The sequence below is a fragment of the Sciurus carolinensis genome, chromosome 11, assembly GCF_902686445.1.
Source record: "Sciurus carolinensis chromosome 11, mSciCar1.2, whole genome shotgun sequence".
NCBI classification, from domain to species: Eukaryota; Metazoa; Chordata; class Mammalia; order Rodentia; family Sciuridae; genus Sciurus; species Sciurus carolinensis.
Genome location: NC_062223.1, coordinates 72763040 through 72775681, shown reverse-complemented (window position 1 = coordinate 72775681; position 12642 = coordinate 72763040). Strand labels below are relative to the sequence as shown.

Here is a 12642-nt window from a genome sequence, read left to right as displayed (position 1 = left end):
TTTCATTAATGGTTGTGATGATCAATTTTATAAATGGTCTTACTTATTGATTTTGTGTTAAATAGGTTGTTTATGAAATGTCTATAAATATTACCAACATCAAGAATGAAGTATTCAAAAGGTTATTTTCTATAATTTAGAAGCAAGATAAAAATATATGACAAGGTACATTTAACTGTGGCCACCTGCATTTGTAAACTTCCATCAAGATTTAGATGATTTGAGACACTTTACAGAAGAAGACATATAACAAATTAAAAAATATATGCAAAAGTGTTCAGCATCTCTAGTAATTACAGAAATGCAAATTAAAACAACTCTAAGATTTCATCTTACTCCAATTAGAAAGGCTATTATCAAGAACACAAACAATAATAGATGTTGGCGTGGATGTGGGAAAAAGGCACACTTTTACATTGCTGGTGGAGTTGCAAGTTGGTGCAGTTACTCTAGAGAGCAGTGTGGAGAATCCTCAGAAAACTTGGAATGAACTCACCTTTGACCCAGTTATCCCACTCCTCGGTTTATACCCAAAGGATTTAAAATTACCATACTACAGTAATGCAGCCTCATCAATGTTTATAGCAGCTCAGTTCACAATAGCTAGATTGTGGAACCAACCTAGATGCCCTTCAACAGATGAATGGATAAAGAAACTGTGGTATATATACACAATGGAGTATTATTCAGCCATAAAGAAGAATAATATTATGACAATTGCAGATGAAGGGATGGACTTGGAGAATATCATGCTAAGTGAAATAAGCCAATCCCCAAAAACCAAAGGCCAAATGTTTTCCCTGATAAGTGGATGATGACATATAATGGGGGTGGGGGAGTGAGAGAAGAATGGAGGTACTTTAGATTACATAGAGGGAAATGAGAGGGAAGAGTGCGGGGGTATGAAAACTGATGGAATGAGACAGACATTATTCTCTCTATATATGTATGATTACACAAATGGTATGAATCTACATGGTGCACAACCATAGAAACAAAAAGTTGTACCCCATTTAAGTACAATGAATCAAAGGCAGGCTGTAAAAATAAAAAAATAATAATAATAAAAAAGATTTAGATGATTCAATTGGACTATGACATGAATGATTTATTTATCTGTCTTGTTTACTTTAATTCTTTTTCTTTAAGAAAATGTGAGACTAGTTAAAACCAACCATAAAAAGTATCAGATACTGAATGAAAGTTGAAAACAGAAAAGGGGAAAGGAAATTTCAAATAATCCTATGTATTTGTGTATTATTCATTTTTGACAAATAAGAATTGTATACACTTATGGAGTGCAGGAGGGTTTGGTCTATGCATACATTATAGAAAGTTTCAGTCAAGCTAATTAACATATCCTTCACCTCAACATCTCATCATTTTTTAAAAATGAGATGTTAAAAAGTCTATTATTTAGCAATTTTGAAATATACATACATAAATATTAACTATGGTCACCATGCAGTGCCCTAAAACTTAGTTTTCTTGTCTAACTACAGCTTTGTACCCTTTTATCAACAGCTTCTCTGCTTGTTCCTCTCCTTTTCTCCTGGCCCTGCCCCAACTACTGGTGAGCACCTACCTACTATTACTATGAGATCAACTTTAAAAAAAGTCATCTTTAAACTAAAGTGGACCATTTAGTTTATAAGAATAAATGCTGTATTTATTACAAATATCTAAATTTTTCCAATGAAAATTCCAGAATAGGGCCAGACAATCAGGCTCAGTAGTCTCATTTTCAAGACAAAGGAATCTGTAGAAACTTTCTAAGAAATTGAGTCAGGATACTCAGGTTGCTAGACTTCAAGTCCAGGTGTCTTCAGTGAATCATCTATCATCATCACCTCTATCACTTCTCTTGTTTTCTGATCATCACATAAGAAGAAAGAAGAGTTTTCTCCAGCAATAAAAATGCAATATGTCAAATGAGTAATGTATTCAGGAAAAAGGTCTAGAAAAATTATAGACATTACATTTATATTAGAATTATTAGTCTTAGAAATTCACATTATTAGGACTATACTCACAGGTTTAATAGAAATGTTATTAATAATGAAGTTTTGAGTTCCTTTGATAGCATTCATTTCCAGTCCCACCCTCTTCTGTGAGAGGAAGTTACAAGAGGTAAATTAGTCCTTCAAAATATTTTTTGTATTGGTATTGAACCTGGAGGCACTTTAGCACTGAGCTACATTCCCAGACTTTTAAAAAAATATTTTATTTATTAGAGACAGGGTCTCAATTGCTAAAGGTCTCACTACGTTGCTGAAGCTGGCTTTGAACTCTCCATCCTCCTGCCTCAGCCTCTGGAGCCACTGGGATTACAGGCGTGCACCACCACGCCAGGCAGTTCTTCAAATTTACCTGCTTCATCCACAGTAGAAGATGGTACTCTTTTCTAAGATTGCAGCCTAGATCCTCATGCCGATTACTATAAAGTAGTTGTATCCTCAGAACACTGAAATTAAAGATGTTGTTCATAGCAGAGTCCAGGATATCCAAATGACTCCTCAGTTCTCCTAAAAAAAAAAAAAACTTACTAGTATCCATATCCTTAAGTATAATAAAGACTGAGGAAACAGCTAGCATTGCTGGATGACATGACATTCCCACTAGAACTTCAGCTGCCACAGAGATGGAATTCTTGGCTGCAAAGCCCTGTGCATAAAGACATGCTGGTCTTGAGTTTAAGTTTTATGACAGACAAAAATCAATCCATTCAGTGCAACACTAAGTGAACTGCAGGAGATCTAGGTATGTAGCCACATTATGTCAGGAAGGAAAGTTAGTTTTCAAAGCTCACCTGGACATTTTTGCTAGGACATTTGCTACTGGAAAGAAAAGATAGTGGAGTAATTAAGAGTAAACTTCACTGCAGGGCTTGTTTGCTTCCCTATACATCTCATATGTTCTGATAAATAAAATGAAGAAAATCTGCCTTGCGGTAGGTTTTGACATTGGATGTTTGGATTGTTCTATTGAACATGTTCCATGTGAATACTATGTCAGAGTTCTTTGATCATCGTTATACTGTGAAATTATAATTTCTTAGATTAGTAGATCCTCTACTTCTAGAATGTTCCAGAGGTGATAAAGTCTTATCTGATTTACCCAAGGTACATACTTTTGGAAATGAGTGTACGTAACTCCAAGGTCTTACAAATTGTGTGTGAAAAAAAAAATGTCCCTCAGACTGGAATTGGTAACTATTTTGAAAGATTCATTGTCCTAGCATGGGATAAAATACCCAGAAGACCACTGGTGGCATAGTATATGGTGCATTATTTCATAGTCATTTTATTGGATTGTTTGATATCTATCTATCTATCTATCATCTATCTGTATTCATTTCATTTATTATTTTGAGAGCACACCACATTCAGGCTCTGTAGTAAGAATGAGCTTGGAAATATTAGTATTGATTATACAATATAAATGAAGATGATAATCCTATTTGTCATGTAGAAGTTCACCATGGCTACAAGTAAAGAAAACTATTTTATTTATATTATGAATATCACAATCATCATTATTAAGGTCATTTACTGAAAATTTTGATTTGTCTTTTTTCTAATGACCTTATGTTAATTCATTCATTAAAATAAATTTATGAAATAGATTTTATTATACCTCTCTATAGTTGAAGAATCTGAGGCATAAAGAGATTAAGTAACTTGTCTCTAAGTCAGGGTTATGAAATTACAGAGACAAGAGTAGACCTTAGGCTGTCTCATGCCAGAATCTGCTTCCCTATATTGCAAGGCACAAGTAGGGAAATAGAACTGATTTGGAATTGTTGTCTTACTCCAGGCAAGATATGATGGTGGCTCGAAATTAGAAGTGGAGTACAACCAAGTCAAATCATGACGTTGGGATAGCTAGAGGAAAAAGGCCATGGAAGAGTTTGGGAATTCTATTTAAAAGAGTATTCTAGTCAGTGACAACTTGATTCGAATCTTTACATTGCCATTTATTAGGTATAGAACTTTTAGCTCAACACTTAGCCTGATTATCAGTTTGGTTATTTGTTTGTTTGTTATTTAATATTGTTGGCATAATGATAATATATGAAAAATAATTGTTTTCCACCTAATGAATATTTATCATGTATGATAATTATCAGAAATTGATAATTAAATAGACATGGCTAATGGAAGAGAATGGAGAGTAGAGACAAATACTAAGAATGAAATTTTTGTCCTCAAAGTCTAAATGAGCCATTCACCAAGTTTGAGAGGACTGGAGGAGATTCCAAGAAGTGGGATATGATGATCCATTAAGTTTTCAACATGCTGAGTTTGAGAAGTCCATTGGACATATTAGCAGAGGTGAGCAATTGGCATAACATTTCTTTCATGTCATAAAATGCTAACTTATTCTCAGTATACAATAAAGATGCTTTTTTCCCCATCTTTTCTATGGAGCACTGTTTGGAAATAAAGCACTGTGTATGGGGAGCATTGGCTTTGGATTAGATTAATCTCAGTTCTACTTCTTATTAACTCTGTGATCTCCTCACTTTATTTTCCTTACTTGGGACTGTATGTGTAAAGTCATAACAACTCAAAAAAGTGAAGGATGCTCCAAGGAGTCGCTTTCTAATGTTATTTTTCTAGACTCCTTATTTTTCTTCTAAAGGTATTTCTCTAATATTTTAAAATATTGCTTTCCCCTCTTCTCCATGGAGATAAGACCATTTACCTAGATTTAGGTATAAAAGCTAACATAATGGTGAAACAAAACCTAACTACTTAAGTCATTTCAGAATGTCTTAGAATGTCTTAGTATGCATTTCTTGAAATTCTAAGTAATAGCATGGCTCTTCCCATTGCTTTATTTTTTAATTTAGTTTTTATTTTAATATTTAAGTGTAACATACACATATCAATGCATATAGAATATACATGTGTGTCTTGGTTAACATTTACAAAGAAAATACACACATGTAATAACAATTCGTATAGGAAACAGAACATGAAACATATCTTGGAAGACCCCCTCTATCCACTTTGTCATTACTTTTAATTGGTCACACAACTGGTCATTTTCCTGATTTGATTCATTTCTATTATGTCCCTTTTAAAAAAGTTATTATACATTGAATTATACCGTGTTCCTTACGCTTGACTTATCTATTCAGCATTATGTTTATGAATTGTCTTCATGTTGTGTGACTGAAGGTGATTACCTTTCATTGTCCATGGTATTCCAGTTTACGTGTATGCCATGATATACTTATTGACTTCACTGTTGATGGGATTTGGTTCCTTTCTCATTATGAACTGTAACACATTTATGGAAATTGCTGGGACATAGGATGTACATAAGTTCAATTTTTATATATACTGCCTGTTTATCTGCCCACTAGAATTTAATGTTATTTGACTGACCTTCAATATAATGATTGATTTCTCTTGTGACCATGTTTTGAATTGATCCTTTCATCTGCCTTCTTAGTTCTTATTACAGGACTGTGCAGAAATTTATTATTATAATTATTCCCACTTTATAGTTGAAAAACTGAGCTCTAACACAATTAAATTGCACATGGCTATATCCAGGAGCAATAATAACAAGTGAAGATATGCTTGCCCATATTTGGTTAAGAATTATAAGAGAAGAACAGATATCTTTTGGTCCCAGAAGAAACAGATTTAAAGAAATACCAGAACCTCTAACGACTCAAGTAAACCACATCCCACTCAGGTTGTTCCTCCTTTTCTCTGTAGAAAAGGGAGTTGGTGTCTAATCTTGGTGTAGGTGCACAAACTGATACTGTGGTGAAATGTGACATTTAATGTCACCATCCAGAACAAGCAGGTAGGTGATGGAACAGAAAGAGCAGACAAGTAGAACCTGCCATCTACCTAAGGTCTCACATCTAAGACCTAAGGGCTCCCAAGCTTAAGGCCTTACTAGACTGATACGGTTGACTGTCTCATGCAATTTTACCCTCACACCAAAAAGCAAAGTCAGATTGACTCACTTTCTCTCCATGCACTCTCCTGGGACAATTCTTAATCTGATGTTGCCTCTCTGAATTAGATATTAACCTTAACAATTCAAGTTTGCAGAGAAGTGGTAATTTTATGATTAACAGAGGAATCATCCAAACTAATTTGTTCACAGTTTTTCTGAGGACAAAAAAAATGGATCTCCATTATTGTTTACTTCCAATGACTAAGACACGTTGCTTTTTAGAGTTAATATATAGGAACTAAATAAATGCATCATGAATAAAACTAAATCAAAAATAAATAAAGGGAGCTGGATACTGTGGTGCATGCCTACAATCCCAGTGACTCAAGAGGCTGAGGCAGAAGAATAGTGAGTTCAAAGCCAGCCTCAGGAATTTAGCAAGTCCCTAAACAATATAGAGAGATCCTGTCACAAAAAAAAAAAAAAAAATTAAAGGCTAGGTATGTTGCTCAGTGGTTAAGCACCCTCGTGTCCAAACCCTTGTACCAAAAAGAAAGAAAGAAAGTAAAATAAAATAAGAAAATTAAAAACTGAATGTAAAGAATCATAAATTATCTTCACAATGCACATAAAGTTTTCCTCTTTGATACACTGAACTGACTCTACTTTTATAAAAAAAGATAAGTGAGCAAGCAATAGATAGAAAGAAGAACAAGTAAAAATGAAAAAGGAGACAAGAACTGATAAAGATTTGTGATTTGGTTTGCAATTGAATCTTTTTCCAAGAGTAATCTAAGAAGGGTAAATGAAAGAGAGGACTGAGAGGCTAGGAGGAAATATAAGATTGGCAGAATTAATATTGTCAAAATGGCCATTCTATCAAGGCACTATACAGATTCAATGCAATTCCAATTAAAATCCCAATGACATTTCTCATAGAAATAGAGAAAGCAATCATGAACTTCATCTGAAAGAACAAGAGACCTCAAATAGTCAAAGTAATCCTGTTCTATTCGTTGAGAAAATATATCTACCTTATTTTATTCCCAACAACCCACAAGGGAGGTAGACATTATTTCAGTATGCTGAATTAAAGCTCAATGATTTTTATTTAGGAAGGATATATGTTTCCAACTAAATCTACCCAAAGATGAAGAAGTAATTTACATATGAAATGAAAAGAATACTTCTGCAATGACTATGAATACTTAAATCTATGACAACAACTGATGATTGTTTTCTACCACCTTTTCATACATTAATGTTTTGTTATTTGTCTCTTATATACAAACATTCCTTCTCTCAGGGTTCCCATTATAGGCACTTAGATGTGAGCCAAGGGGATTTTTCAGCTCATTTTTTTCAATTGATTAGACTTCACTGCTTTGCATACATGCCATCTCCCTTCTAGCAGAACTGATGGACAACCTCATTTGGCTAGCCATAGTTGAGAAGAGTCACCACATGTGCCATGAGCATCTGCAAAGGAATCTATCACCCACAAAACCACCTTAGCAAAGATGGCAAATTAGATTCTCTCATAAATTCTGGTACGTGTGTGCATATATATATAGCATGTGCATGTTTCCTTGTATCCATGTGTGTATACGTTATATATACATCTACATCCTCATCAGCATTTGTCTTTTGTCTTTTTCATAGTAGCCATTGTAACAAGAGTGAGAGGATATTTCTTTGTGGTTTTAATTTGCATTTCCCTTCAGATTAGTGATGATGAAGTGCTTTTCATGTACCTACTGTCCATTTGTTTTTCTTTTTTTGAAAAATGTCTATTGAGTTCCTCTGTCCATTTCATATATTTTCTACTGAGTTATATGACTATCTTGTGTGTTTTAGATATTAACTTCATATCAGATATATACTTTGCAAATATTTTATCCTATCTCATAGATTGCATGTTATTTTGCTATTTCTTTTGTCGTGCATGAGCTTTTTAATTAGATATCATCCCACTTGTATATGTTTGCTTTTCTTCTCTGTGCTTTTGGTGACAAATCCAAAAGCTTGTTGCCAAGACCCTGTTTTCTTCTAAACATTTTCTTGTTTCAGGTCTCACTTCAACTCTTAAATCCATTTTGAGTAGACTTTTGTACATATGTAAGATAATTTAATTTCTTTTTTAGGGCTTCAAACTATAATTTGTTAAAACCCTATACAAAGTATTCCACAACTACTTATCACTTATTATATATATGCATTACTTTCTACTTGCCAGCTAGGTTCAGAATTGGAGTGGAGGAGAGGACAGAGACCACTTGAAACTAATAATTCCAGAATGTAGCATATACCTAAGTGGATATTGAATAAGGAAATGAAGCTAGAATATGTCACTTGTGGTAACACTTAAGACAGGAAGCCTAAGGGAGAGAGCAGATCTCTGATAACTTCACAAATATTAATGATAAACATCTTGAGGAAGGACAGAAATTCTACTTGACACAGGCTCATATAAAGTTTGTAAGACAACAATAAAATGTCTATTTGTGTCTTTTTATCAAGCCATAAAAAGCCCCCTGAGCCATACAGTTATCATACTATTAACAGCCCACTCCTTCCAATGCAGACTTCCCAAGAACAAAGGTCCCAGGGAGACCAGCATTGCAGATTCGTGGTCACCATTAATGGTAGAGGTGGAGAACAAAGTCTCAAGACACACAACTCTCCTATTTTCCCTTCTCCAAACAGATCTCTTTGAGACAGTAGAGGCAACTAAGGCTAAAAGAAATCAGGATAAATGGAGCAATGTGTTCAGTAGAACATGGAAGGAAAACCTTATGGAGTAGTGGAATCTATAAGCAGGAGAACTTGGTGGACTAAGGACTGTGAGGGTCTCGGTAAGAAACTAGAGAAGGAAGAGAAACTCATGAGGAAGGCTGAAAGAACATAGCAAAACTTAACCCTTGAATCAAAGCTTCACTTATATCCTTTTATAATTGGTAAGTAAGGATTAGAAAGCAGAAAGTTTCCCACATACGTTAATTACTAATAACCTCCCTATGGAGTCCAAGATACATGTGTCAGCCCATGGTCTCAACTAAGCCCTCATTTTTTAATGTCTTAAATGCCTTGTCTTCCCATGTTCCTTCATGAATGAAAGACACAATAATAATGTACGCCAATGCAATGAAAAGTGTTTTTATTAGGCAGAAGTCAGATGGTCAAAGGCCTCTATAAGTTCCCCAATCTTCAGTCGTTGTTCTACAGGGCAATAGGCCATTTATAGGAGGTTGACAACAGGAAGGGGAGCTTAGTGGTATTTGTGAGCCAGGGCATTGGCCACACCAGCCACCACCTTCTGAAAAGCTGCCTGAACCTTCGGGGTGAAATCCTTGCCCAGGTGAAGTGCCAGCACAATCACTATCTCATTGCCCAGGAGCTGTGGGAAAAAAGAAGAGACTTAAATATGGTGAACAGAGGCCCAGCCTGGACAAAGAATATTCCAACTTCATCTCAAGCTGTGCCTCTGGTTGTAATCATAAAATAAAAGCAGAATGATAGCTGAAATTAGCTGCTGTTACAGATAAGAATTCTTCTGTGTCTGTCAGAATTTATATGCAGATGTTTTCTTTCTTATCTCCTTCACCCAGGAAATAAATTTACACTGTTATTCCTTAGGACTGTTCAAAGAAGCATGACAAATTTTGTCCTCCTTGCCTTGAAATAAACATGAGAGACTGTATTTTAAAGAAGAAAAAAATTTTTAAATGTAGGTTAAAAGATGAAAGATCTTTAATTTCAAATGGAAACTAAGAAGTTTAATGGAAGAAGACAGAGTAGAAATTACAGAAAAGGCAAACAGGAAAAAGAACACAATGAGAGGAAACACCTGTTGTCAATAGAGAATAAAAGGTACTGACTGTCCTCAGGGGTTGATAGTGGTACAACCAGACAATTGTTCTCATTCTAAACTGTCCCTAACACCTAAGCCTTTTCCTCATGCTATGAAGTTGTCCTTAGAAAGGAAAAGGAAGAGTAACATTAAAGGCATGTCTTAGACTCACCCTGAAGTTCTCAGGATCCACATGCAGCTTGTCACAGTGCAGCTCACTGAGACTGGAAAAGGTGCCCTTGAGGTCATCCAGATGCTTCAGGCCGTTACTAAAGGAATCTATCACCTTCTTGCCATGAGCCTTCACTTTAGGGTTGCCCATCACAGCAGTTGCAGAGGACAGGTCTCCAAAGGAGTCAAAGAACCTCTGGGTCCATGGGTAGACAACCAGCAGCCTGAGGGGGTGAAAAGAGCCCCGTCACAGGGAAAGTCAGTGCCTGTCGGAAACCCAGGAGATGTCTCTGTCTCCACATGCCCAGCTTCCATTTGACTCCCCACGCTGCCTGATGTCCTGGATACTCACCTGCCCAGGGCCTCACCCCCAATCTCATCCGGGTTCACCTTGCCCCAGAGGGTAGCAATGGCAGCCTTCTCCTCACCGCTCAGATGCACCATGGTGTCTTTTTTGGGGGTTGCTTAGCAAACACAGTGTGTCAGAAGCAAATGTAACCAGCAGCTGGCCCTGTTCTATCTTTTATGCCCAGCCTTGACTCCTGCATTCCTTGCCCTAATGATCCGATTGGCCAAGGCCAGGGCGTGGCCCTACTGGGTGAGGCTTGGACGATGACAGCCATACCTGTCCTTGGCAGTTGTGGCCCTGCTTAGAAGTCTGAGTTCAGTCTCTCAGCCCTCCCTCTCTGTACACTGGTCCCATGTCAGCAGTTCAAATGGCCACTATAAATATCCTTCTTGGCAACTTATATAAATTTTGGAATAAATCATAGGTCTATTAGAGATTATTTCCCTAATTTTTAAAGGAGGCACAGAAAAATGTAAGGGATTTGCCTGTATGGTTCAGCTCAAGAGTGCATGGATGGATCTCCTCCTGGTTCTCCAGAATGTGAAAAATAACCCACAGACAGAATGGATAAAGCCTCTGTCATGATTCTAGTATATCTTCCTTCTCCTGGTTTGGATTAAATTCTCCTGGTAAGAAAATAAATATTCATTCATTCATTCATTCATTCATTCATTTTTTGATGTTTTTCTGTATGTGTGTGTGTGTGTGTGTGTGTGTCTGTGCGTGTGTGTATATGTGTGTGTGTGTTTGTTTAATTTGGTCACCTAATCAAATAAATTGTTTTGAAAAAACAGAATAAATCTGAATCCAAACTTGTCTTGTGTAATAAGACCCAGACATGGAAACATAGAGACACCTTAATACAGTAAAAATAAAATTAGTATGAAGCTATTTACAACACAAAGTTGTGGGTAGTATTAGCAGAAGCAACTACTAATACTCGTCAAATGGAGACTAATGAGGGATGGTTCTGCCTGGGGTCATCTGGGAAAATGTGAAAACAGAGATTCTCTATGACTTAACCTTAGTGGTCACAAGGTGACAAGACATTCTGTCTTTGGCTTGGGTTGTTTGTCCCCCTATGCCTCTAAGAATATTGTGTTTTAGAATCATGTCCTTGGTTAAAATTCTCTCCCTGAGTCTCTTTTTCTCTATATATTTGACTAGTCCTCTGTACTAAATGTTTTCTTTATCTCTTCAGCTTTTCCAGTATTGTTCCGCTTCCATTCTTTTTTGCCTTACATAATACAGTGCTAAGTTCTCAGGCAGGGAAAAAGAAAAACTTTTTTTTTTTTTTTTTTTGGTGCTGGGGATTGAACCCAGGGCCTTATGCTTACAAGGCAAGCACTCTACTAATTGAGCTACATCCCCAGCCCTGGGAAAGGCTCTTGAAGTGTAGAGTTTTACTTTTTGTTATTAGTGGACACAATTTAGAAAGCAAAGCAACTTGCACTTTCTGAAAGTAGCATAAGATCTCAACATTCCCCGACGGCCCTCTAAGTCATCTTTCCACTTTCTATCATGTCTATCTCCTGAACTTTGACCTTTGATTATATTTCATTTCCTTTTTAAAAAGGGACATGCTCTTTTTTCCTTACCATGTTTCTACTTTATAATCTCCTCCTGACTCAGGGACCCTAATGTCTAGACTCATCCATCTCCTCCCTTGTTGTCCCTGGTAACACATTTCACAGAGATTGCTTATCCTTTCAGTTCTAACACTCTGAACCCCAATTACACTATATTTTTAGGTTACCCTGAAAAAAGGGAGATTCTGTATTGCCAGTTATTCCAAAGGAAATTCGTAAAATTTTTATCTTCATTGTTCTGGCATAAGAGTTCTTTCAAATATTTTAAATGTTAAAAAATAAGATTTAGCTTCATCTTTACATTCTTGGGTTTCATTATATTAAAATATGAATTAGTCTTATAATTTTTTTACATCCAGACTCTTTTCAATGTCCTTTTTCACAAACTTCCTGCCAGAGATCAGTCATGCAGATGGGGTAAAAATGTGTTTTGTGGAAATTCTGTTGCATCCTTTGCAGGAATCTTGTCCCCCAAACCCCTAGATCTGACTAAAAATAATATAGAAATTTTTAATATTTTTCTGCAAAGAGCCAAATTGTTAAGGCTACAAGTTTAAAATCTTATTTGGGAGACTTTAGCACTTTTTAAGATCCCCTATCGTTTTCTGTGCCCTGAAATGTTTCTCCTTAGTTCTATTTTGCTTTCTTCCTTAATGACCGGTCTATGGCAACTCTTTCTACTGGAAGCTGCTGTAGATACTATCATCCTAGCCTGAGGGGCTGGGCAGCTGCTCTTGAGACTGCTCCTCACTGTGACC

General features: G+C 36.1%; 1 protein-coding gene across 1 annotated transcript; it reads right to left on the bottom strand.

The window, feature by feature from the left end:
* Window positions 1-9065: 9065 nt before the first annotated feature.
* LOC124958565 (hemoglobin subunit beta) lies at window positions 9066-10459 on the bottom strand. The gene is made up of 3 exons (XM_047516725.1): window positions 10299-10459; window positions 9948-10170; window positions 9066-9322 (listed from the first exon to the last, which is right to left on the bottom strand). Exons 1-3 carry the CDS (start codon window positions 10388-10390, stop codon window positions 9194-9196), a joined length of 444 nt encoding a protein of 147 aa, XP_047372681.1. The 5' UTR covers window positions 10391-10459; the 3' UTR covers window positions 9066-9193.
* Window positions 10460-12642: the final 2183 nt, after the last annotated feature.

Bases quoted from the DNA above. Each gene is read 5' to 3' on its own strand.
- LOC124958565 (XM_047516725.1), bottom strand. From the start codon at position 10,390: ATGGTGCATCTGAGCGGTGAGGAGAAGGCTGCCATTGCTACCCTCTGG. The intron at 10,171-10,298 runs GTGAGTATCCAG...TCACCCCCTCAG, and splicing joins GGGGGTGAGGCCCTGGGCAG to GCTGCTGGTTGTCTACCCAT. The intron at 9,323-9,947 runs GTGAGTCTAAGA...TTTTTCCCACAG, and splicing joins TGGATCCTGAGAACTTCAGG to CTCCTGGGCAATGAGATAGT.